Source organism: Xenopus tropicalis, chromosome 7 (genome assembly GCF_000004195.4).
Source record: "Xenopus tropicalis strain Nigerian chromosome 7, UCB_Xtro_10.0, whole genome shotgun sequence".
Taxonomy (NCBI): domain Eukaryota; kingdom Metazoa; phylum Chordata; class Amphibia; order Anura; family Pipidae; genus Xenopus; species Xenopus tropicalis.
In genome coordinates this window covers 63,487,097-63,514,564 of record NC_030683.2, presented here as the reverse complement: position 1 = coordinate 63,514,564, position 27,468 = coordinate 63,487,097, and the positions used below count along the sequence as shown (strand labels likewise).

The 27,468-nt window shown below is 39.5% G+C and overlaps 1 protein-coding gene across 4 annotated transcripts; it reads right to left on the bottom strand.

Moving 5' to 3' along the window:
• Window positions 1-11,558: 11,558 nt before the first annotated feature.
• On the bottom strand, window positions 11,559-23,624 carry ap5s1 (adaptor related protein complex 5 subunit sigma 1). Of its 4 annotated transcripts, none has more exons than XM_012965952.3 (3): window positions 23,423-23,504; window positions 21,957-22,146; window positions 11,559-12,281 (listed from the first exon to the last, which is right to left on the bottom strand). In XM_012965952.3, the coding sequence occupies exons 1-3, from the start codon at window positions 23,469-23,471 to the stop codon at window positions 11,855-11,857; spliced, it is 666 nt and encodes a 221-aa protein (XP_012821406.1). In that variant the 5' UTR covers window positions 23,472-23,504; the 3' UTR covers window positions 11,559-11,854.
• Window positions 23,625-27,468: the final 3,844 nt, after the last annotated feature.

Genomic DNA, 27,468 nt, shown 5'->3' with positions numbered 1-27,468 from the left:
CCGACCGTCTAGCTTCTTTTCCCCTGCCGGACAACTACTGCAGGCGTCACAAATCTCATCTCGCGAGGTGCTGATGTCACACCAGTAATATAAACGCAGTGACGCTCCACGTAGACGCCTTGAGGAAGTGACGCGTTAGGATGGAGTACATCAGTATGACGCCGATTGGTTGCCTGTCCTGCCCGCTGCTTCCAGAGCCTCCGCTCTTAATGTTTAACAAGATAAATCATTTTTTCTGCGTACTAGAACTCTTGTGTCAGGTTTGTTTTTCCTTTTTTGGGGGATGGCAAAGCTCAATGGCTGCCACAGTATTCTCTTACCTCAATAGATCAACAGAACACCAGCTGTTACTCGTGGTTATACATAAACAGACTTTGTAGTCCCCATGGTTTTTTTGTTTTTCAAACAAACACGAATAAGAGCTAGAAAGGGAAGGTTGAAAACAAACGATGTTTGGTTGAACAATGTGAAGTCACTAAATTAAATCTAATTGGTTGGTGTTAGCTCCACCCAGTTTTCCTTGGACCACAGTGATCTAGTAAAAAAAAAACGCTGTGCGAAGAATGGCAGCTGTTTTAATTTAAACCAATTAAAGTCAATAGGTGAATTGTGATTGGTGGTTGTGCTCAATTTTTCTATCCTTGAGTCAAAGTTTGGGTAACCTATGTATAAGGTATGTATGTATAACTTTATTTATAAAGCTCCACAAGGGTACGCTGCGCTGTATAATCTTACAAAATACAAAATTACACACATGGAGGACAAGTGTTATAATAAATAAATATATATATATATATATATATATATATATGTGTGTGTGTGTGTATAAATACAAAGGGAGTAAGTGCCATGTGGTATGAGACAGTTTAATTGAGGCTGAACAGGTTCCCTCTTCGGAGAGAGCAAAGATTGATTGCAGGGGAGAGAGGTGGGAGTCTGGGAGGCCGGTTAGTAGGAGATTGCAGTAATCTAAGTGGGAAAGGATAAGGGCATGGATTAGTGTTTTAGCTGTTACTTGTGAAAGAAAGGGGCGTATCTTGGCAATATTGCGGAGGAAGGTTTTGGCAGTGTTATTAATATGTTTAGAGAAAGAGAGTGACTGGTCAAAGGCAGCGTGCAGAATTAACAGGGTTGATGGTCATGCCATCAATAGTAATGATGAAAGGAGGAAGAGGAGAAGGGTTAGGTTTGGGCAGGAAGACTGTGAGCTCTGTTTTAGCTAGGTTAATTTTAGGTAGCATAAATATTGTGAGAATTACAGTATTTTAACATTTAAACCAATGAAATTCAATGGTTGAAATCTGATTGGCTGTTGTGGCCCTGCCCACTTTTCCAATTTTGAACTGCCATCACCCAAATTTATAAAGTTTGGGGACACAGACATTAAGGTGATACTGACACTAAAAAAAACTACTCTTCAAAATATTAATCTGCATTAAAAGTTGCCTGTAGGTCATATTGCTGGTTTGTCGTTGATATGTCTGCTTTTGTAAATAATTGCTTCTTCAAGTTTCTAAACCTGTTTTTCCAACCTGACTTTCCCATCTAAACCTGTCAGTTATAGCTTCTAATACTAATGGACTCCTGCTGCACAAATATGGCAGCTCTCTAGAGGAACATGGCGGATCAGATAGGTAATGTAAAGGCTTTTGGGCCCCCCCTACTAAAATGTATAATTAACATGCAAAGACAATGTTATGATAGATGTAGATAAGGTTTCATTTCTGGTGTCATTATGTCTTTAAGTGTGTGAAAATGGCAGCAGCAGTTAAAATTTCCCCACCGAAATCAATGAAAGAAATATGATTGGCTGTTGGTGGCTCCAAATGGTTTTTCTAACCTTTAATACGTAGTCACCCAGTAACTGACTTTGCAAAGTTTGGGAGCCCTGGCATAAATAGTATGAGAATGAGTGTTTTAAATGTAAAACAATGAAATTTAATGGATGAAATCTGATTGGCTGTTGGTTGCACTGTCCACATTTACCAACCTTGACCTGCAGTCCACCAGTGACCAACTGTAAAGTCTTTGGGTACCCTGACATTAATATTGTGAGAATGGCAGCAGGTTAAATTCCCCCATTAAAAGTTAATGGGTTAAATCTGATAGCTTAGAAAAGTGCAAGCAACCTGTTCCGCTATAGGATGAAGAAGTGTGGAGAGTTTGGGTGCTGTACCCCTAAAACTATAAGAGGAGAAGCATTTAAAAAATGTGGGGGGGCGCTAATATGAATCAGAATAATAAGCTTTAATGTGCAAACAACAGCAACAATTTTAAAAATATGGTCTAATTCAGAGTGTGTTATTTGTTTTTGTACAAACAAGGGACAGATTTTTCACATTTTAGAAACAAGGGCTATTTTAAAAGAAGAAATTAGAGGGATACGTGGGTATCTTCTGGGAGTGTCCAATTATATTATCATTATAGACACAAATTAAGCACATGCTACATTAAATGGTGTGATTTCATTACAAATTGGCATTAGGGCTCTGGCACACGGGGAGATTAGTCGCCCGCGACAAATCTCCCTTGTCACGGGCGACTAATCTCCCCGAACTACCATTTGCTGAAATCGACTGCACAGCGTGTGCCATCCCACCGGCGACTTACATTTTCGCAGGTGGGATGGTAGTTCGGGGAGATTAGACACCCGTGACAAGGGAGATTTGTCGCGGGCGACTAATCTCCCCGTGTGCCAGAGCCCTAATGCCAATTTGTAATGAAATCACACCATTTATTGTAGCATGTGCTTAATTTGTGTCTATAGTGGCGGCTCTTCTCTTTGTGTGCCTCATTGAGGATATAGCCACAGCCTGCAAGAGGATAACCTGTCTCGGTCTGCACGTTGATACAGTTGTGTTCCACTTTAAGGATACAATATCCGTTCATTTAGCTACATTCTGCAAATGAATACATCACGTTTGTTTTGCTTCAACAACACTGCCATCTGGTAAGCAGTTAGTGGTACTGCACTGTGGTGTGAATGTTAATATATTGAGCACAAGAAATTCCTTATACGTGGTTAAGGCATCACTTTATACAAACGTTGCCACACTATTATTACTTTTTCTTTGTTTTGTTTTGTTTCCTCATTCATGCGCTCCGGATTTTCATATCGTTGAGCTTTTTTCTGGACCCAGTCAAAGGGGTTGATCTAAGACGGAGCTGCAGTAAAGAAATTGCAAACACACACTATTCGATATTTGGTTCACGTAAGATTGGAGATTTCATCACATTTGAGCGCTGAGGACCTTTGGTATTGTATTTTACCTCACTGCATCCTTCTTATGCCAACCTGTTTATGTTGGAATTTGAGCAGGACCATATTAGACCCCTGGCAGGACCCCATCTGCTGTTATACCAACGCTACATTGATGACCTTCTATTATTGTGGCATGGCGACAGTGATTCACTCGTTTCCTTTCACAAAACATTAGAGTAATTAGATTTCCCTATAAAACTGACCATGACTTTTGACCCTGATGTGATCGATTTCCTGGACCTCCAGAATTTCAGGGTAGGGGATAGGCTGGGCACACGTTTGTTTCGTAAACCTACAGATAGGAATATGATCTTGCATGCTGCTAGTTTTCACCCACCAGCCACAGTCAGGGCGATCCCATATTCCTAATTTCTGCGTATCATTAGAAATAACAGTGAGACAGCACAAAACCAACTCAGGGAAGCCTTTGACAGATTCCTACTTAGGGGGTACAAAGAACAGACACTTTACAATCAACTAACCAAAGCCCTCAAATATAAACAGGAAGACTTACTACAACCCCAGCCCAAGAAAGAAAGTAAGGAACCACCTCTGGTTTTCACCACCACATATAGCTCAGCATCAAATAAATTGAAATCAGCTATTAATAATCACTGGCCAATGCTTAATATGGATGAGTCCCTTTCCCTCTATCAAGCCTCACGTCTGGTGTTTGGCTACAGACGCAACAGGAGCCTTAGAGACACATTGGTTTGGACAGATTTTTTAGTAAATCCGGACATGGACACCTCAACATGGCTTTCAATACCACTCAAACCTGGATGTTATAAATGCCCAGGATGTGTGACATGCAGGTGTATGCTGACTGGTGTGGATTTTCCACACCCTCACACGGGTAAGAGATATAAAATACATCATAGACTAACCTGTACCTCTTCCTTTGCGATATACATTATTGTTTGCCCATGTGGTTTATATTATGTGGGTAAAACAATTACAACCTTAAGAGAACTTATTGGCAACCATCGATCGGCAATCAGCAAAGCCTTGAAACCCACTCAGCCAGTACCAAGACTCTTCCTGAAAATGGGCCATACCTTACCCTCCTTTTGCTGCATGGCTATTGACTTTCAACCCCCCCTGGATAGGGGTGGCGACAGAAACCTTGCCTTATTACAGAGGGAATCGTGATGGATACACCGATTGGACTCTGTTGCCCCACGTGGATTGAATGAAACTTTGCCTCTGGGGTGTTTGGTTTGAACCTTTATATGTAATTTATTTGCTATAGATGGGGGTTTCTCCCCATGTCACAAGGTGATTTGCATGCACAATGTAGCCAGATGTTAACACTTGTGACTTTGCTATATTGTAACATGTTTACTAATCCTTCACAATCTGATTTATCATATTCTCCTTGAGTCTCTCTGGAATATATTCTGTCCTCTCCCCTCTTTCTTCTCTTGGTTACAATTTTTCCCCTCAGGTGCACACCTTCATGGGCTCCGTTGGTCACTAAATGAGGGATGCATAAGAAGGACAGGGCATTTGTGCGTACACCCACCACTATCCCAACCCTAATGGCACCCACTGCGCAAATCCTGGTGGCATGGAACAGAAGGTACGCTTGGGTACTTGTGGCATTTGTGTCCTGCTAGGAAGCTCCCTGTGACAGAAAGCGCACCTCCCCTACCCCCTTCCTGCTTCTTGTTCCTCTTCTCTGGCTGTCGGCACCTTGCCCTTATTCTCCCTCTGTGACTTTGCGCTCTGATTTCCTTTCCTATAACTTATACCAAATAAATACAAAACAGTTCTTGATCATGTTTAAAGAGACACGGATATTGTGTACATTGGGTTGTTAGGCAACCACAGACTTAGGCACCAAAACCTACCTGTAGAGGGGGTTTAAAAGGTCATGGTGTTGGAATGTGTTTGCAGGTGCTTCAGTTTTTGCCTCCTGATGAAAGTCCCAGTGAGGACTGAAATGTTGAGGCTTGCTATGTTTATTTTGCTCTTTTTTTCTCAATAAATATCATTTTATATACATTTGTATGAAACCCTGTGTGTGCTGGCATTACACCTGCAATATTTTAGTTTATATGGCTCTTGCACCCAGGTTGTATTTTTTTGTTAGTGGCATGCACCATTATGATATCTCTCTCTCTCTCTCATTTTCATACTGGAGATATCGGATGAGGTGTAAAAAGTGAGGTTTTTATTTAGTCCGACGTTTCAGTTCCCACTGGAACTTTTTAATCAGGGACAACAACAGTGAAGTGCAATGTGAACGCTATTTAAACCCAAAAGGGCGCCAAAGTTGTTCCTAGGCAACCCCCACATATAGTAAAAAATGCAAAAGGAACCCAAAAATCAAATAAAAACTAACAATAAAGAAAAATGTGTGGTTCACAACACGGAACCGATGGGCACAACATAGTGGGCACGTAGTTACATTGTGTTGTTTAAGTGTTCCCTTTATTTTTTTGAGCAGTGTATATTTACTTGGAAGTTTATATATATTATATATATATATATATATATATATATATATATATTATATATATATATCTCCTTGAGAAAGGTCCTAACAAGGACCGAAACGTTGGTTTTAACAATTTATCTGCAATAAAAAATTTTTTGATGAAACATTGAAGGGTGTGCTGGCCACAGATGATTATTTTCTATATATATATAAACTTCCAAGTAAATGCCGGCACTCACGTATAGATAAGTTGCTGTTGCCTGGGTGCAGGTCCAAATAATCTTGAAGGTGCTTGAGAGAGGGTCAGCACTCACAGGATTTATATAAACAAATTATTTTTATTAAAGAGGAGACTAACGTTTCGGCTAGCACTCTAGCCTTTATCAAAGTGGTGAATACAACAAACACAGTGTCTAAAAAAGCACAAAAAGTGACGGGAAAAAGTGGAGATTACATCATCATACGTCGCCATAAACAGGATACCAGAGATAAACCAATAAAAAACTGAAAACATGCAATAAAAACAAAAAATACAAGAGAAATAATAATAAGTACAAGCAAGTAATCAAAAGGTCTAAGCAGCAGCTTAAACAGAAACAAAAGTATCAAAAGTAAACACTGTAGATAGCTGTCAGGGGTGAGTCCTTTACACTCTCTATACTTCAGCCCTCACTAGGTATAATACTTTATTTCTTCTTGGGCTCTGAAGCCAGAGCTTCTTTGGTAACTGGCTACAGAAACCTCTCTTCTCCTTGTCATTATGCAAAGGGGACCTCAGTGGATACCTGAACACTATGAGGTTTATAATTAATCTTCTGTATTATGCAGTATGGCTAATTATGGGCCCCAAATTCTCTGTCTGGTCTGGTCTACAATGTTTCCTGCTAACTTCTTACTCACCAGCAAATACCCTCACACTAAAGGGTTTATTATATGGGAAGCATAGACAGCACCATTTAATAAAGAATAAATGAGACCACACAAACTTGTGGGGATAAAAGGCCCCAGCAGCTTTATTGATTTAAATGTATATTCACAATATTCAGAATATAACTAGTTAATCGTTACCGTACCAACCATCTATTGAACCAGCCAGCCCCTGATAACAATAAACACAGCAGGCCGCCTTGGCGCTATGAAAGTTTCCCTCCAATACAAACACCCAAGACAATAACCTTCTGCTGCGACAATACCCATTTTTTTTTTTTTAAATATATATATTTTATTTATTAACATTACAACCAAATGAAAAATGCTAGGGTGGGTGGGTTGGACACCTCTCAGTCTCTTCACCAGGCTGTCCCACGCAGAATGCCAGGTATCCCTCCAGGAATTCTCCTTATATACCCCTAGTATTCCCGGGCTTTCTCCATTGCCAACAAGCTGACTACCCTAACAACCAATCACTTAACTGCAAAATAGCGTGCCCTTGCCACTAAGCTCCCCTTTCCCTAAACTACCCGATACTGTAAACTTAAAATTAACCCTTCACTGGCTGTCACTTCCCCATGCTCCTGCCGGCTTATGGGCCCCCAGGTTCCACTCTCCCCACAACGTGAAAAAATATCATTGCAAGGTATATTCAGAAAATAGAAGAGAAAAACTGGGCATAAATACACACCGATTTCCCCTCAGTGGTCAATACTAGTCACCAGACCTCCTAACCAAGCGCATACATGGGAACAGTGGTTTACATTACACCTCATATAACCGTTCGACATGTCACATATACCGTACCTCAAGGCTCGTGCCTGTATGTCTGCCAAGTGTGCTGCTGTTGCTAATCAACCGAGTAGTGGTGAGCAGACCCAGGAGGTCCGAGCATGCAGGCAATCTTGCAAATGTCGGAAAAGACTTACCCAGCAGAGCATTCTAGGGTTGTAGGGGGCAGACGCGCCTGCAGTCCGTAACAAGGACAGCACGAAAGTGGCCCTGTGTTGCTGTGCCTCGCGACCGATTACCCACCGAGTCCATCAAAAACCGACATTGCCCATTACACTCTCTCACATACAGGGTTAAAATTCAAAGGACACAGAGGTGCCGCTTAGATATTCCAGGACACGGCCATAATTGGGGAGGGGGAACCACCTGCTGTCCCCCAAAGTGACATTAGTAGGTGCAGTATGGATGGGTGTATGTGCCCCCTGTGGGGCCAGCTGCAAGAAGCCACTATCGTAAAGAACCGCCTGCTCCCTATAAGGAGAGGTGGCAATACCAGTTGTAACCACAGGGGGTCATGTGTGTACCTATAAGCACTGTCCATCAGCCCTGTGGGAGAATCGCAACAAAGTTACTAGGGAGGTTAAACATAGTAACCAAGAAAGGAAACAGAAAAATAATTTTTTGCTACAAATAAAGAAAGAAAAGTCACTTGCTAGTACTTCAGTAGTCATGGAAATATACAGTATAGCCAGTTAAAACAGAATATAAAAAAATGAATATAACAAAATGAGAATAGAGAGTAAACATTGTAACCAAGTAACAATAAGTTCATTAGAGCCCGCAGGAATATTAAATTAAGCATCCAATCGGTAGAATCTCATTTAGCCCCCGAGGGGTCACACAGTCCAGTTTATGAATCCATCGGGACTCCCTCCTTAGCAAAGCCAAATCTGGATAGAGGGGGCTGATGGTCGATAGCCATACACTTGAAGGTGGGCGGAGGGTGTCGCAAATTGAGAAAATGTCTGGCAATTGGTTGTTTGGACTCACCCTCCTTAAGTACTTTGCTGATGGCAGAGCGGTGGTTCCTGATGCACTCTCTTAGGGTGGTTACAGTTTTCCCCACATCAAAGACTGGGGTGCCTGTCAACCTACGCTGTATATATCATCACCTGTCCCTGTGGTTTATATTATGGGGGGAAAACTGTAACCAGTTCTGCTGGGTAAGTCTTTTCTGACATTTGCGAGATTGCCTGCGCGCTCGGACCTCCTGGTGCGCTCACCGCTACGGCACACTTGGTAGACATACAGGCACGAGTCTTGGGGTACGGTACATGTGACATGTCGACCCATAACTTTATGAACGGTTATATAAGGTTTAATGGAAACCACTTTTCCCATGTATGCATTTGGTTAGGAGGTCTGGTGACTAGTATTGGCCACTGAGGGGAAAAAAGAAAACTTTACTGCATCATGCAGAACAAATAGAATGTTTCAAGGCTCCCGCCTCTTTGTCAAATAAGATAATGAACACACCGCACACAGGTTATAAATAGGGGCAAGCCCATAGACCACTCCCCCAATTAAGGTACTAGATGTTAAAAAAAAACTTTAAATTTCGAAAATTTTGTGTATATAAAGTGTCCATGCACCAGTGTTATCCCTCATATCATCGGTCAGACCATAATCCAAAAAGAAAACAATGATAATATAACCTAAAAAAGAAAGCATTATACCATATATTGGTACCCTGGTTAACAATAGTCAAAATGTAAAGTCATATATACAACATCATGTACTTTTGTAGCAATCTTAAAGGAATCATGTGTGCGTAACCTCAACACAACCATCATGTTGGAATAAAGAGTTTCTCAAATAAAAGCATAAAAATCATACTCTCTATTAAGTTCCCTTGGATGTAATGTTTACAAATTGTGGATCCAAAACTTCTCTCTTTTTTGGAGTTGTAAGAGTCTGTTGCCCCCCCCCCCCCCCCCCCCACGTTGGCCTTCTGCTTACTGCCAAAAACCAGAAGAGAATTGTTGCTGCTATACAAAGATGTTTTAGGCTGGATTTTAATGTTCTCAGTCTTCATCTAAATTCTTTCAACTTAGGCTGCCAGAGAAAGCCGTGTGGACAGTGTTACTTTAGTGTTAGTTCTTCGGTGTAATTCATTTCTGTAAATAGCTGCAAGCCGTGAAGTGCACACATAAATCACACAGAAGAACTAACACTGCCCATGCGCCCCTCTCTCGCAACTTAAGCTTAGGAATTTAGGAGAAGACGGAATTGTTAAAAGGCAGGCTAACAAATCTTCTGTACAGAGGAAGAATTGACTTCTGGTTTTGCAGACGGGCTAGGAGGAGATGTGGAGCGTCGCATGGTGTATTGTGCAGAGGGAATATCGCCGTATTTGAAAAGACCGGAAGCAGAGTTTTAAAAGGTGTTTTTTAATAAAGCATTCAAAATAATAAACTGTGTGCAGGATAGGGCAATTATTGGAGCAGGGTAGGATAGATTTTTTACATAAAAAAATTTAAGTGTTAATGTTCCTTTAAGCTTATCTTATATATATATATAAAAAAAATCTATTCCAGATGTTTCCAGGTGCCATGTGTACATGAAAGTTGGCAACTTTTTTCCAGTGTGCACCAGGCATAAGATGGTAATGTTGTGCTGAGTGCTTTTTATTATATTATTGTGTATGATGACACCTAAGGGCAGATTTACTAAAACGCTAACATTTCTCAATTTGAATAAACTAATTTTCACAAATGTCAAACATTTACTAAAAAGTCTAAACTTCAAAAGTACATGCAGGAAAAAGTCGCAGAAAAGTCGAGAAACTTCGACTTTTCCAAAATGTCAAACCAAAACCCTTTACGATTTCAAATGTTGCACAAAAAAACCTGCGTCAAAAATCTGAAAAAGTTTGAAGCAAAGAAAGATCCTCCAGGAAAGGAAAGGGACATCTGCCATTGATTCTACATGATCTCGTTAAGTTTTAGCTGGCGGATTGTTGGATTAAATCCCAAAAAAAATAGCAACTTTTTTTCTACGACTGTAAGCGCTAAAAATCTAAATCAGAAAAGAGAAAAATCTAAAGGTTAGTTAATGCTTTCCCTAGTACATAAGTGTTTTGGATGATAATGACCTGATAATGGACAGATGAGAAATTGTTATTAATAGAACATGTTGGTGTCTGTGCCCAGATGTGAAAGTATAATTCTTATTATAATTTTTATATATTACCAACATTCTGCAGTGCTAGAAATACATCATTTACAGTCCCTGCCCTATTTTCCAGAAAAGTAAAGTATATAAAAAGATTTTTGTGATTAAACCTTTGTTTTCTTTTAGAAAGGGGAGGAGTGCTGGAAACCGCAAATAGAACAGATATTTTGGATACTAAGCAGAAACAGTCCTCAAGTGATAAGCTTAATGTCCCACAGAGCGATTTAGTCACCCTCAATAGATCTCTGCTACTATCGGCAACTAATCCATCTGAAATGCCTTTCCACCACCAACAAAGGCAATCGCCGGTAGAAAGGCCAACCCATCCCTCAAAGCTGCCTTGTGGTAGGCCTTTGTTGCTGGTGGAATGCTATTTCTGAGCATTTTTTACCCATGGTAGCAGAGATCTATCACGTGTGACATTAACCTAAAGGTGGCAATAAATGCACCAATACTATTGTTTGAAACCTAGATTTGCACAATATTCGGTGCATACATGGCTGATCGACAAGTGACCCATATTGCAGTTGGATATCGGATGCCTTATTGATCGGGCGGGACGTAAAATCTGCGTTTAGGGCTGAATCGTCAGGTGGAGGTAGAATCCATATTGCTTCTAACTCCATATCTGACAAACAGTCTTTCGGTTATTGTAAGGTGTATGGCCTCTGAAGAGTTACTACTAGACTGAACTGGATTAGCCGAGTTGTTTTGCTCTCCTGCCTCTTCAACCCTCTGCTTTATTGCAGGCTACCAACTTTTAATCAGCCTTTATAAAATCAGTACTGGTACTGCAAATATCCCCGTGTGACTAGCATCTTTCTAAAACATAATTGTAAGTGATTTCAAAGGGACTAGACTGCTGTTATCAAATCATCTGCTGCACCATAACCCTTAGGCTAATACATATTCAGTGCCAAAATGCATACCAAGAATTATGCAAACAAAAAAGTAACATCTCTTCTTCCTCACAGCAATTTATTCAGTTACAGGTAAAAATGTGCCAATGCAAAGTCTAGCTGAAAGTAAAAAAATGTTATGGCATTTTTGTAAACAGTCTCTTTTTTCTTAGCAGTACTGAAAATTAACAATATTTACACAAACACTAGAGATTTGTTATAGCTTTGGTTAGTCACCACATTCCATTACTGCATGGATCTCTAACAGCAGTTGTCAATTCACAATTTACAACAACTCAGCAAAAGGAGATGCTGTAATTAAAATTTACAGCAAAACCCTAGAGCAGCAGTGTACTACAGTGGCATACTGTTGCTGAGTTCCTTTTCTAAAGCCTGCGTAGCCTGATGATTAAGGAACAGCAATTGTCCGTGTGGCATGAATTTGTCGAGGCTCATTTCAATTTTATCTGCTTTTAGTACAACATTGCTACTGTTTGTCAACAACTTCAAAGAATCTACAAGGTATTTTACAACTGTCCTCAAAGTGCATTCAGCCAAAGTGAGGTTCTCCTGTGAATCGCAAATTAGAGAAAATCCAAGAGAAAACACAGAGACCCATAGGACAATCTTCTCACTGGTGAATACATCTCCTGGAGGAAGGCTAAAGACTCCAACATCCTCCTCCAATAGATATATGGGCTCATCTGTTGGATGGACAATAAAGTCGCTGGCTGGCCGTCCAGATGCCTGACGGCTGAGAAGGCACATTGACTCTGCTTGTCTATCAATAAAAGAAATATTTTTTTTTTTATAAGTGCCAATGCTATATAATCAACAACAATATGGTATAAAATAATCAAAGAAGCTAGAAAATCCTTATGGTTATTAAAACAAAACAAAGTATTAATTCCTTCAGTAAGCATAAAACACGCATTTGTTTGTATCCTATTGTCCAATATCTGCATCTAGTAAGTTGCGCTACATTTGCTGTCCAGCAAAAAATAGTTGACCGGCACGAGTGTAATGCAAGCGGGGCTTGGCCCCTGTGTGTTTATTCAAAAATTTGCAACGTTTCGGGGGCGTACCCTTCGTCAGGCATACAAACCAGTGCAGGGAACATGATTAAATAGTCTCACACTTCATTAGCATACACAATTGTGCAATTAGCATATTTAACCTTTAAACAATCTGAAAAAGCCATTTCAAAGTGTACAAATGCATAATTTCATTTATGCATAATTCTCTATACACTTGACACCTATTATTGTCACTTAGTGACAATAATATGTGTCAAGTGTATAGAGAATTTTTGGGTGGGTTAATGTGTTTGTAATTGATGTACATATGGGCTTATTTTTAAAAAAAAAAAAAAAAAAAATTTTTTTTTTTAAAACTCTTTTGCAGATTAATATCTTGGAATTAAAAATAATCATGAAGGTTTCGCTAATGGACATTGCTCTGATTTACTGAGAAGTGTTATTATAAAATTATGCATTTGTACACTTTGAAATGGCTTTTACAGATTGTTTAACCCTTTCACTGCCAGCCGTTTTGGTCAAAGTGGAACTTGTATTGCCAGACAGTTTTTGAATATTTTGCACTGTTTCACTTTAGGGGCCTTTCCTTGGGGGGACTTTTAGTTTACCCAGGAAAACAATATATTGTTTTTTTCAGGACAACCTAAGCTTTCAAAATATGGTAGAATTTTTGTGTAATTCCAATTCTGTAACAAGTTATAGGCTTCTAAATGTCTAAAAATGAAAAAAAATTTATATTATGTAAAATTTGAACACATATACTAGAAACAAAAATTATTTTACGCACGAATATACAACTGATTTGGAAAGTCCCATGTCTCCTGAACGTGCCAATACCAAATATATATAGAACAGATTCTGGGGAATCCAGAATAGGCACAACTGTCTACTCAAATTATCAAGTCGCAATGCTTTCCTAAAGTTATTGGTTTTTATCAAAATTTGTGAAATTTTTAAAAAATCATTTCAAAGCTTCCAGTCTATATTATCTTATCCCCTACACGTAATAAATACCAATTAAAACACCCAAAATATGAACGCCAGGGGTCCACTGAACAGTTTGATGCCTAATATGTATAGGTTTACCTAAGTATGTGGCATGTAGGGGCCCCAATGTGAACATACCCCCATATGATCAATCATTTCTGTAATTTCAGCTCCAGCAAAATCAATACATTTACATCATTTATGTGGGATAATGCTAGTAAAAAGTATTCTCACCCCAGAAAGTACACATTCCCCCAATTCTAAAATGGGTACCCATGTCTTTCTACTTCAAAGTACCAAGCCGCAAAGCTTTTCTAAAGTTAGCAATTTTGATGACATTTCCAAAAATCCCCTCAAAGCTTCCACTTTGCAGCATCTTATCTCCCACATAGTATTAGGTACCAAGATAAAACACCCTAAATTTGAACGCTAGGGGTCCACTAAACAGTTTGATGCCCAATATGTATAGGTTTACCTAATTATTTGGCATGTAGGGGCCCCAATGGGAACAAACCCCCATATGATCTATCATTTCAGCTCCTGCAAAATCAACACATTTACATCCTTTATGTGGGATAATGCTACAAAAAAGTACACTCACCCCAGAAAGCTGTGTATTTTTGGAAAGTACAGATTCCCCCGAATCTATAATGAGTAAACATCAGTATCTTTTTGCTCCAAAGTACCAAGCTGTAAAGCTTTCCTAAGTTTGCAGATTTTTATGACATTTCAGAAAATTGCATAAAAATGTTGCAATTTGGCGCATTTATCTCTCACAATTTCTTGATAAAGATCAGATAAAGGCAAATAACCTCAAATAGGAACACCTAAGGTCTACTGAACAGTTTGATGTCCAATATGCATAGATATACCAAAGTCTGCGGTATGTACTGACCCCAAAATGAAAATAGCGCATATGGATTTCTCGCCTGCCAACTCAGCTTTTGCATACATAGCCCCCTGTCAACGTATTATGTGCCGTAACACCCCCTAACTATACAGAGACCCCCCAAAAAACCACACAGTTTTGGAAAGTACACATTCTGACAAATCCAACAATGGTAAAGAGTCCTTTCTACACCAAAGTACCAATCTGCAAAGCTTTCCTAAAGTTATTGGTTTTTATGACATTTCAGAAAATCGCCTAAAAATATTACTGTACTGACCCCAAAATGAAAATAGCGCTTATGGATTTCTCACCTGTCAAATCAACTTTTGCATACAGTCAGCATATTATGTGCCATAACACCCCCTTACTATACAGAGACCCCCAGAAAACCATATATTTTTGGAAAGTACACATTCTGATGAATTCAAAATTACACACAGCAAAGCTATGCTAAAAACAGATTAGGAACACTTATACAGGAATAAAAATGCAATAAAACCAGAATCGGCAGAAATCCTATTGTTTCTACCTCCTTATCTGCCGTTTCAGTCCTGAACTGTTAGTGGCAGATTGTACAATCTTTCGTGCGACCATCTAAAATCGCCACATGTGTGGCCACCTTTAGTCACACAACAGTGAAAATAGTGGTCAGAATATCTGATCCAATAGTCACGCTGTCAAAATAAACAGTTTTTAGGGAAAAGAAACTAAAAACAAAGTGGAAAATGAAAAACAAAAACAAAGTGTTTGTATGTACATGTTTAAAAGTTGTGTGACAGTGTGTAAGTGTGTATATGAGAATATATAAAAGTGTGAAAAATGAAAAAAAAAAGAAAACAAAAAAAAGAAAAACTACTAAATTGTGTGCTGTAAGTGTGTGTAAATGTATGTAAGTGTGTATAAATGTATGTAAGTGTGTAAGTGCAAAAAAAACCTCAGCCTTACCTGTCCTGGAGATCAGATCGCTGCTCTGTTCTACATGCTGCAGTCCAGTACCAGGAAGTCAGTGGGCCAGCGCTGGGGGGGGGGGGGAAGGAGGAACCAGCAGCAGACGCGATGCGATCGCGCCTGCTGCTTGAAAGCCGGTCCTGCGACGATCTCGTTGCAGGACAGACATGACAGCCCCCCTGGCTTGTTGCCCAGGGGGACGTCATCGCTAAAAACTCTCTGCAGCGGCGGCATGTGCCGCCGCTGCAGAGAGAATCCTTTATCTACTGACGTTATCGTTATCGTTGGCAGTTAAACCCTTTTTCTGCCACGACTTATCCCATACGTCGTTGGCAGTAAAACGGTTAAAGGTTAAATATGCTAATTGCACAATTGTGTATGCTAATGAAGTGTGAGACTATTTAATCATGTTCACTGCACTGGTTTGTATGCCTGACAAAGGGGCATGCCCCGAAATGTCACTGCTATTTTTTGAATAAACACGCAGGGGCCAAGCCCCGCTTGCATTACACTCGTTGTGCCAGTCAACTATTTTTTGCTGGACTGCACTGGGAGTGCCGACTCGTTACATTTGCTGTATCATCTCCTCCATTACAGGGTTTAATGGGCGATACAGTTTAATGTGGCATATTCCAGTCTTGCCTGTTTAAAATCTTAAAAGCGTTTACCAAAAAACTAACTTTATGAATTTTATAAACATTTTTTTTTTATTTTAAATTATTATGTATTAACCCTTTTACTGCCAGCCATTTTGGTCAAAGCGGAACTTGTATTGCCAGACAGTTTTTGAACATTTTGCACTGTTTCACTTTAGGGGCCTTTCCTCGGGGGGACTTTTAGTTTACCAAGGAAAACAATATATCGATTTTTTCAGAACAACCTAAGCTTTCAAAATATGGTAGAATTTTTGTGTAATTCCAATTCTGTAACAAGATATAGGCTTCTAAATGTCTAAAAATGCAAAAAAAATCAAATTTTCCATAATATAATCACACATACTAGAAACAAAAATTATTTTATGCACGAATATACAACTGATTTGGAAAGTCCCATGTCTCCTGAACGTGCCAATACCAAATATATATAGTTTTATGGAGATTTCTCACTTGTATAGGTCAAAAACTCCCAGCAGTACACTACCAAATTCCCAAAGCACTGCTCCAAAAAAACTGCATACTTTGGATTTCAAGGCCAAAATTCCACTAACAGAAGGTTTATCCCAGAACATTGTACATTTTTGGAAAGAACAGATTCTGGGGAATACAGAATAGGCACAACTGTCTGTCTACTCCAAACTATCAAGTCGCAATGCTTTCCTAAAGTTATTGGTTTTTATCAAAATTTGTGATTTTTTTTTAAAAATCGCTTCAAAGCTTCCAGTCTATAGTATCTTATCTCCTACAGGTCATAAAGTAACCAAATAAAACACACTAAATATGAATGCCTGGGGTCCACTGAACAGTTTGATGCCCAATATGTATAGGTTTACCTAAGTATGTGGCATGTAGGGGCCCCAATGTGAACATACCCCATATGAACTGTCATTTCTGTCATTTCAGCTCCTGCAAAATCAACACATTTACATCATTATATGTGGGATAAAGCTAGTAAAAAGTATGCTCACCCCAGAAAGTCATATATTTTTGGAAAGTACACATTCCCCCGAATCTAAAATGGGTACCCATGTCTTTCTACTCCAAAGTACCAAGCCGCACAGCTTTTCTAAAGTTAGCAATTTTGATGACATTTCCAAAAATCCCCTCAAAGCTTCCATTTTGAAGCATCTTATCTCCCACATAGCATTAGGTACCAAGATAAAACACCCTGAATTTGAACGCCAGGGGTCCACTGAACAGTTTGATGCCCAATATGTATAGGTTTACCTAAGTATGTGGCATGTAGGGGCCCCAATGTGAACATACCCCCATATATACTGTTATTTCTGTCATTTCAGCTCCTGCAAAATCAACACATTTACATCATTATATGTGGGATAAAGCTACAAAAAAGTACGCTCACCCCAGAAAGTCATATATTTTTGGAAAGTACACATTCCCCCGAATCTAAAATGGGTACCCATGTCTTTCTACTCCAAAGTACCAAGCCGCACAGCTTTTCTAAAGTTAGCAATTTTGATGACATTTCCAAAAATCCCCTCAAAGCTTCCACTTTGCAGCATCTTATCTCCCACATAGCATTAGGTACCAAGATAAAACACCCTGAATTTGAACACCAGGGGTCCACTGAACAGTTTGATGCCCAATATGTATAGGTTTACCCAAGTATGTGGCATGTAGGGGCCCGAATGTGAACATACCCCCATATATACTGTCATTTCTGTCATTTCAGCTCCTGCAAAATCAACACATTTACATCATTATATGTGAGATAAAGCTACAAAAAAGTACGCTCACCCCAGAAAGTCATATATTTTTGGAAAGTACACATTCCCCCGAATCTAAAATGGGTACCCATGTCTTTCTACTCCAAAGTACCAAGCCGCACAGCTTTTCTAAAGTTAGCAATTTTGATGACATTTCCAAAAATCCCCTCAAAGCTTCCACTTTGCAGCATCTTATCTCCCACATAGTGTTAGGTACCAAGATAAAACACCCTAAATTTGAACGCCAGGGGTCCACTGAACAGTTTGATGCCCAATATGTATAGGTTTACCTAAGTATGTGGCATGTAGGGGCCCCAATGGGAACATACCCCCATATGATCTATCATTTCAGCTCCTGCAAAATCAACACATTTACATCCTTTATGTGGGATAATGCTACAAAAAAAGTACATTCACCCCAGAAAGCCATATATTTTTGGAAAATACACATCCCCCCGAATCTATAATGGGTAAATATTTCTTATTGCTACAAAGTACCAAGCTGTAAAGCTTTCCTAAGTTTGCAGATTTATATGACATTTCGAAAATCGCATAAAAATGTTGCAATTTGCCGCATTTATCTCTCACAATTTCTTGATAAAGATCAGATAAAGACAAATCACCCCAAAAAGGAACACCAGAGGTCTACTGAACAGTTTGATGCCCAATATGCATAGATATACCAAAGTCTGCGGTATGTACTGAACCCAAAATGAAAATAGCGCATAAGGATTTCTCGCCTGCCAGCTCAGCTTTTGCACACAGAGCCCCCTGTCAGTGTATTATGTGCCAAAACTTCCCCTAACCATACAGTGACCCCCACAAAACCATATATTTTTGGAAAGTACACATTCTGACAAATCCAACAAGGGTAAAGAGTCCTTTCTACACCAAAGTACCAATCTGCAGAGCTTTCCTAAAGTTATTGGTTTTTATGACATTTCAGAAAATCGCCTAAAAATGTTGCAATTTGTCGCATTTATCTCACACAATTTCTTGCGTACAAAGGCAAGTCACCCCAAATAGGAACACCAGAGGCCTACTGAACAGTTTGATGCCCAATATGCATAGATATACCAAAGTCTGCGGTATGTACTGAACCCTAAATGAAAATAGCGCATAAGGATTTCTCGCCTGCCAGCTCAGCTTTTGCACACAGAGCCCCCTGTCAGTGTATTATGTGCCAAAACTTCCCCTAACTATACAGATCCCCCACAAAACCATATATTTTTGGAAAGTACACATTCTGACAAATCCAACAAGGGTAAAGAGTCCTTTCTACACCAAAGTACCAAGCCGCAAAGCTTTCCTAAAGTTATCGGTTTTTATGACATTTCAGAAAATCGCCTAAAAATGTTGCAATTTGCCGCATTTATCTCACACAATTTCTTGCGTACAAAGGCAAGTCACCCCAAATAGGAACACCAGAGGCCTACTGAACAGTTTGATGCCCAATATGCATAGATATACCAAAGTCTGCGGTATGTACTGAACCCAAAATGAAAATAGCGCATAAGGATTTCTCGCCTGCCAACTCAGCTTTTGCACACAGAGCCCCCTGTCAGTGTATTATGTGCAGTAACCCCCCCTAACTATACAGTGACCCCCAGAAAACCATATATTTTTGGAAAGTACACATTCTGATGAATTCAAAATAGGTAAAGTTATTTTTGTACACCAAAGTTACACCTGGCAAAGCTACGCTAAAAACAGATCAGGAACACTTATACAGGGATAAAATGTGATAAAACCACAAAAATTGTGCAAATCAGTGAAACAACAAAATAAGTTACATGACAGTGTAATTAATGGCCAGAATATCTGATCCAATAGTTACGCTGTCAAAATAAACAGTTTTTAGGTAAAAGAAAATAAAAACAAAGTGGTAAAATGAAAAAAAAAAAAAAAAAAAAAGCAAAACAAAAAAAAACCAAAGTGTTTGTGTATACATGTGTGTACATGTGTAAAAGTTGTGTGATAGTGTGTAAGTGTGTATATGAGTGTAAATAAGTGTATAAAAGTGTGAAAAATGAAAAAAAAAATAAAAAAATAAAAAAATGCTAAAATGTGTGCTGTAAGTGTGTGTAAATGTATGTAAGTGTGTATAAATGTATGTAAATGTGTGTATAAGTTTGTAAAAGTGTGTAAATGCAATTAAAAAAAAACTCCTTACCTGTTCCTGAAGACCGATCGCCTCCTTCCTCATTTGGGCCGGCGCTGGGGGAGAGAGAGGAAGCAGGAAGCAGCAGACGCGATGCGATCGCGTCTGCTGCTTCCTGGAGGGTCCTGCGAGCGATCGGCTCGCAGGACCCTGATGACAGCCCCCCTGGCACATTGCCCAGGGGGCTGTCATTGTTAGAAGCCCTCTGCAGCGGCGGCACATGCCGCCGCTGCAGAGGGCAGCGCTTAAACGCCAACGACGTATGAGACACATCGTTGGCGTTTAAGCCCTTTTACTGCCAGCACGTATGCCATACGTGCTTGGCAGTAAAAGAGTTAAAATATGTATATCGACATGAAAATAATAATAAAAAAAATAAGAGGTTCTCAGCCTCAACCATGTCTTGCATGTACTTTCTCACTTGCTACTAGACTGCAGCACACAGTCCCTTCTACTGTTTTAAAAATGTTGAAATACAGCAATAACATTTTTTTTATATCAATTCCTTATATATAAAAAAAAAAGTAACATTCAAAACTGAATTTAGAACAAATATTACAATAAATGAATCTGACAACTCATGTATGTCACCTGGGCCTGACTCCCACCAGAGACTTTATACTTCGTCAAATTTCCATGCTGTGCCTCTGGCCTCATAGGTTAGTTTAATCATTGGGATGACCGAGTTCACCAGGTTAATCCAGAAGTCCCAAGTGGGAGGGGAGGGCCGGGCCCTATCCAATGCATTAGTACACACTTTTTGGCATAAAATAATAAGACACAAAACCAGAACCTTGCATGGACAGTAGGCACTAAGTGGTCCACTACCCAAAGAGTGGTGGAAAGTTCTCGTAGGAAGCCAAGTGTGTTTCCATGCCTTGCAGTGCCATGTTCGGGTTATTCAGGTCTGGGTGGTATCACCAGTGTTAATAGTGAATTTGGGCTGCAAAGTAAAATAGCTGAAGGTTGGGTAGGTCTAGCACTCCTTCCTCCTTTTCTTATGTCATTTTTTCACAGGCAATTTTTTGGGACTTTGCAATTCCATGTAGGAAGGAGCAGTCAGTTAACCTTTTTAATTACACTTTTAAGAATAAGACTTGTGGAATTATGTGGGTGATATAGGACTTTAGGGAGGTAAACTGTATTCATCAGCTTTCCCCATAGCGAGAGAGGGAGGTTTGGCCAGACCTGGAGATCATAAGAAAGTTTTTTAAATTATAGGGTCCAGATTTCTTTTTATATACTGAGTGAGGTTGAAGTGTATATTGAGTCCCAGATACTTAAATCTATGGACCCATTGTAGAGGGGCTTAGGAGGAAGGTCTGCGTGTGACTGACAGTCTATGGGAATAATAGGGATTTATCCCAATTTATTTTGAGAGTGGAGAAGGAACCAAGGTCAGTGCAGTTAGGGAATTCTGCACGTCTGCTATATAGATCAGAAGATTGGCAGCATATAAAAGATACCCTACAACCAATCATGGAAAAAGTAAGTCCCACAATTTAAGTGGAGTCCTGTATAGCAATGGCCAGAGGCTCTATTGCAAAAGCAAAAAAAAAAAGGAGAAAATGGGCATCCCTGATAGGTACCCCCCTTGTAGGTGAAGTGAAGCAGATATCAATCCATTGACCCAAACCCACACAGTTGGCTGATGGTACAGCATTCAAAGCCATTTGATAAATTGATGCCCCAGAACAAATCTGCAGTGTCTCCCAAAGGTAGTGCCATTCTATGGAACAAAGGCATTTCCAGAATCTAGTGAACCCCCTGGTCCGCCAGACAAATCTGGCTTCATGAAAGTTAGACACCTTTAATGAAGCCATTTTGTCTGGGTGGAGACATGTGGCTATTATTTTGTGTGGCCAGGAAAGGCTCTTTGCTGCCCCTTATAACTTGTGGGGTGCTGCCATCTGAGACCAGGTTCTCACCTTGCCTCATAGCAGAAGCACTCCTGAATGCAACCTGGTATGTTCCATCTGAATTTGGGACTATCCTGCAGTGGAATGAATTCCACACACATTCATTATCTCACACATTGGGAATATCCTTACCTTGCGACTATGGCTATACGTTGTTTACGTTTTATCCTCTCGTTGTGCAAGTACTGTTCATCTGAGTTCTGCTTCTGATCGAGCATATCATAGTTGAAAACTTTAGAATACAGCACTCTGCTAGAATTTGGAGTTTCATCCAAAGTCGCGCCCACAGTGTGAATAACAAAGCCATAAACCATCCTGGATCCTTGAAGAGGAGGGTAAATATTGGATAAAAGTCCAACAAGACAAAATAAAATTGAAATTTACTGCCACACAATTTTTGAACATTTTGTGCCCTACACTTTAGGCTAAGAACCCCCCCCCCCCCGAAACAGATCGCTGCTACCACGGGCGATTAACCACTATGAAATGCCTTTCCACTAGCAATAACAGTCACTGGTAAAAGGTCGACACATCAATCCAGCTTTCCTAAGTCGTGCAAAGTTTCCTCCTGCAGGCAACTTTGCACGACTTCAGAAAGCCGAAGCAATGTGACGCCATTTCCACCGGTGACTCCTATTGTTGCCGGTGGAAAGGCATTTAGGAGTGGTTGGTTGCCCGCGGTAGCAGCAATCTATCACAGGAGACTAATTTGCTCCATGGGTCCTTAGCCTTAGGGTAAACCTGATATAATTAAGGACAGCCTAAGCTTTCTAAATCCACCTGCCATTTTGTCTAATAGCACTTCTATAACAAGATATAGGGCTTCAAATACTGAAAACATTAAAGCAACTTTTCATAATATATACATATCACAGAGTAATCTTATAAAATTTTCATTTTTTATCTTATAAAATTATAATTTTAACTTATAAAACAAAAATACAACTTATTTCGAAAGCCGTAAATCAACTCACTATTATACATTTTAATTTTCTTACTATATTGGGCTTACGCTGGTAAGCAGTCCAAAGTAGAGGAGCAGTTTTCAGAGGAGCACCAAAATGGGGGACAAGGTCAGAGAGAGGGACCCTCTCATTGATTTTCAATTTCCTTGTCATATAAGTCAAGCACAATTCATGCATACAGGCACCCTAAAGTTGGGCTATACAGCACCCAATAGCAGTTGCAGATATTGCATCCAACATCAGTGCAAGTAAAAGGCCATGTCTTATCTCCCTTGTGAGTCTTTTTATATTGAAGTAGTGAACTGCTATGTTTTTTGCCTGGTTAAAAACCGACTAGCCACCCTGCTCCAGAGCTTGCTACAGTAATAAATGCACTCAGTGTTTAAAATGGGGTCAAAAAGGGGAGCGATGGTATGTTTCCGGCACAGGCAGGAAACAGCTTAGCACAAGTCAGGACACTTTCACTTTAACCTGACCAATAGAGATTTGTTATAAATCCCTGGAGAACCATCCATCACACCAAGACATCTAAGAGAGTGTAAGCAGCAAGGAAGGAAAGGAGTTTTGAAATGTTGAATAGTGAAACAGTGAAATAACTGTGCTGAAGGAGCCCAATCTCCCTTCTTTACTCACTGCCCTTTGCAGCTCCCAATACACATAAACTCAGCCCACCAACGACCATAATAGAAGGAGCCAGCCCCACAGTGCAGATCGCTTACCTGCTACGTACGAGGCAGAGCAGAATATGCAGTGGATTGGAGGGCAGTCATATGGGCCTTACACAGGAAAGCAATTGCGGGACTGTTGCTTTTTCTTGTTTCGCAATAGAGGGGAGGGGTCAGCTTATAGATGATCGCTTCTTCCTCCCAAACCTGTGAAAGCAAGGATTGGCTGGGAGGGCGGTCCTGTAGCCCAGAGACAAGGTTTACAAGCAGCCTAGCCCTAATTCATGCATTGTATGCTTAATGTCCTTTGCTTTGTATCCGCGTTCCTTTGATACCCATGTACCCATCCCTCCACTTTCTTTTCCACAATTTAAGCGCTTATTATGCCATTAGGTGACTTCAATTTTGTCGTTGAACAATAAAAGAAAGTCTACCTTCAAATAAAAAAACTGGCCTTCGCCATCATAGGCCCGCCTAGGGTTGCCACCCTGCAGGGTTTTTTAACTGCTGTCCTTTATTTCTTCTTTATGGTTTTCACAGAAAAACGTTAGATAAATATATATAGATAAAAAGGTATTTTTATGTCCGCAAGTGCAGTGAGCAAAATGTGTTCAGAATGATTGTTAAGGGGTAAAGGCATTATTCGTTTGCAGACATTCTGTGAACTCCTCTCCCTTTTATTGTTGGAATGGCTTGGTGAAGACACTCAGACAGAAGTTCAGGTTATATTCCCAAAGCTTATATTTATTGCATAACAGCATAACATTTTACAAACAGTAGGAAATATACAAAACAGTGTCTTGTTAAATTCACACTCAATTTTAGAAAGATCACAAATATCTCTCTAGCTTGGAATGAACAGAAATCTCTCTAGCTTGGAATGAACAGAAATAAGTGAATCACATTTAATTGCTGCCCTTCATCTTTTTCTTTACAGAAAAATTTTAAATATTTACCAGTGTGAAAGCACTGTTATACTAGATAATATATCTAAAATGTTTTATTCTGAAAACATGGTAAATCATTTTAATGAGTATGCATAAAGTCAATAATATCATTTCAAAATGTAAAATAGATAGAGAGACAGATAGATAAATAGACAAACAAACAAACAGGGTCCTGGCTATAAATGTGTATACCAGCATTATTTTATACAGTTTTCTTGAGACTGATACTAGATAGAACTAAAAAACAAGGTGGATATCAAGTTTCATAACAAAGGTACGGTGTAACAAGAGATTGTAAGAAGCTTGCATAAACTGCAAGTCTGTATTAACAAGTTCCTATGTCTCATTTCCTATATCTCATTATTGAGGGAAGGAGGATAAAAATAAGACAAAATTGGGAGGGAGAACGGGGGAGGGAAATAAGAAGGGGAAGGACTCAATGTAAGTCAGGTTCTTCTATCTCGAATTCCCGACTTGACCACAAGCCGACATACAGTAGTACCGTGTAAGATTTAAATTGGTGTCTTGTTACATAGGATTCATTTGATGACCCTTGCAAAATCAGTATTTATATAATCCAAGGAACAAAGACATAACATGTGATAATAAAGTGAAAAATAGAGTCATAATTGTTGAGACTCCCATTAGGACATATCTCAGTAGGAGATTTTCCAAAAAGTTGTGTTGAAACCTTGGATGTTTTACTTAGCTGGGTTTAGCATCCCCATTGGCATAACCAGTCCTTCATTTCCCAAATAGGAGAAAAGCACAGTTCATGTCAGAAGGGATAAATGTTGCAGACACTTTTCATAATGGGGATCCCCTGTGACGAGTTTGAAATCCTGGATCTTTGCAGCTCTTGAGATGCTGAAACTTTAGATTGGTGCAGTAAGTTCAGTATATAAAAAAAGGCATTTTCCATATTAATTTTTAGGGAATACATAAATCACGAAAAAAAAGATCAAACTCGACCATTGATAAATCTACCCCTAAATGTCAGAATGGAAAGTCATGGAAAAGCCTATCAATCTTCTTTACAGCTACAAAAAGTACCCAGAGGTCTCATACTTTGTAATTGTATTTGTTGTTTAGGATGCTTGTCAGTTTCTCATTGACTAAAATCCAATTTATCTTATTTTTAAGGTGCTGTATAGGTAATAGTAAAGATTTCTACAATCTAGCAATAGTTATCTAAGCCACAGTAAAAATTTGAGTAATAAGAATTCTCTTGTATTTATTTTTATGTCCAAGATTTCCTAATGGAGCGTGGCCTGGTGACTTACGCAGACTTATACCGGTTACTGAGAATATAATTTTGATATGCCCTGGTCCAGAATCTTTGTGCTCTGGGACATTGCCTACCACGAAATGTGTTAAACCGTGCCCTCACCTCCGTAGCATCTAAAACATATAGGGTTCCAAAATCAAACTTTTAACTTGAGCTGTAGAACCTCCCTTGTCAAAGATTCAACCACCCAAGGTGTGACAATGTGTACTATATATGCCCCAGGTGGGAACCAAAGAGGAAAGTACAGGTTGGATTCTGCTCCTGTATGGGTTAAAGTAAGGAGGCAGGTATCAGTACACCTGCCACAGGTATGCCGCCCCTATGGCAACCAAACATCCTGCCTGTCAATTTACAGGCTTCAGTCATGTTTTCTTTACCAACTGGCAGCTAAAGGTATGAAGACTCCATATATTGATAGTTACTTTAATCACAGATATAGCCACACAGTGGACCAAAATGCTTGTGTACAGCATTTGAGTGATGGATAAAATGGGCAGGAACTAATTTGGTGATAATCTGAATAATGTACAGTATTTAAAGGAGAACTAAAATAACAAAAAAGTAGGGCAATAAATGTTAATAATAATAATAATTATAGGGCAGCAATGCTTCATTATATTTTGGGCTTCTGTACCAGCCCAAGACAACCACGTCCCTTTAGCAGTGAAGTGATCTGTGCCTCCAAATATACTCCTGTTAACACCCCATCTTCTATTTTGCTGATTTACTGCTCTGGCTCAATATACTGTATATAAATACAAAGGTCAGGACACAAGGCTGTTTAATAAATTCATTCAGATTCTCATTACATGGCACCTCCTAAATCAGTGTGATTAGAATTGGAATTTTTAAAAAATCAGATTATATTACAGGCAAACCTAATTTAATTTTCTCCTTGATGGGTCTTATGACATCTTAGTTTAGCTCCCCAACAGCAAAATCTAAGATGGCGATTTCCTGTGACAACTTTGAAGGACTGGATTATTATTGTCACAGAGCTACTGAACCGTTGGCTGGTGCATTACACTCAATATACAAAACATGACATTTCTATTCATATTCATCTTTAGGGTTTAGTTTTCCTTTAACATAGATAGTGATAGTGATCTGAATCATGACATACAGGGTAGATATATCTAAACACCTGTACGAAAAAAAAAAAAAATTTTATTCATCGATTTTTGAGCATTTTTTACATTGTGACAAATGCTTAAGTTTAACCAGAAAATTTGATCTTGATAAATCTGTCCATAGTACAGGTACTTTTTACACCGTCCAGATAGCTACTAAAATTTCATCCATTAGATTTGTTTTTCCATAACAAAGCACCAGAAACTTACATGGAGTTATTAATCCAAAACTGCAGTTATTGGGGCAACACGTTCCCTAATTTTTTATTGTCAAAATGACCAAAGTTACTTCCCCAAATTAATTTTTGTGGATACATATATGCTGCTAGAGGAACATGTTAATATGGCACCTATACTGATAATCAGCCTGAAAGAGAGGTGGCTAGAGAGAGGACATGTGCCTGATGTCCATGCCCTGTAACTGTACATTCCTTCATTGGTGCTGTTGCCAAACTGTGTATCCATCCCTGAGTGATCATTATTCCTCCATGTGTTTTCTGATAACCTGGCAGCAGCTCTAGCTGCTGCTCCAGCTGCAGCTGCTTGTGATGCAACCCTAAGAGAACCATAACGGGACGACGTCTTCAAACGCACGCGAGATGCCCCCCGTGATGCTCCTCTTGCCCCACCCCTTGCTCCTCCTCGACCA

What these genes read in the sequence shown, in the direction of transcription:
- ap5s1 (XM_012965951.3), bottom strand. Translation starts at nt 22,966, where the DNA reads ATGCATGAATTGTGCTTGACTTATATGACAAGGAAATTGAAAATCAAT. An exon ending in ACTTTGGACTGCTTACCAGC is followed by an intron (nt 22,147 to 22,836) that starts GTAAGCCCAATA and finishes CTCCTCTTCAAG; the next exon opens with GATCCAGGATGGTTTATGGC. An exon ending in CGTATAGCCATAGTCGCAAG is followed by an intron (nt 12,282 to 21,956) that starts GTAAGGATATTC and finishes TTTTATTGATAG; the next exon opens with ACAAGCAGAGTCAATGTGCC.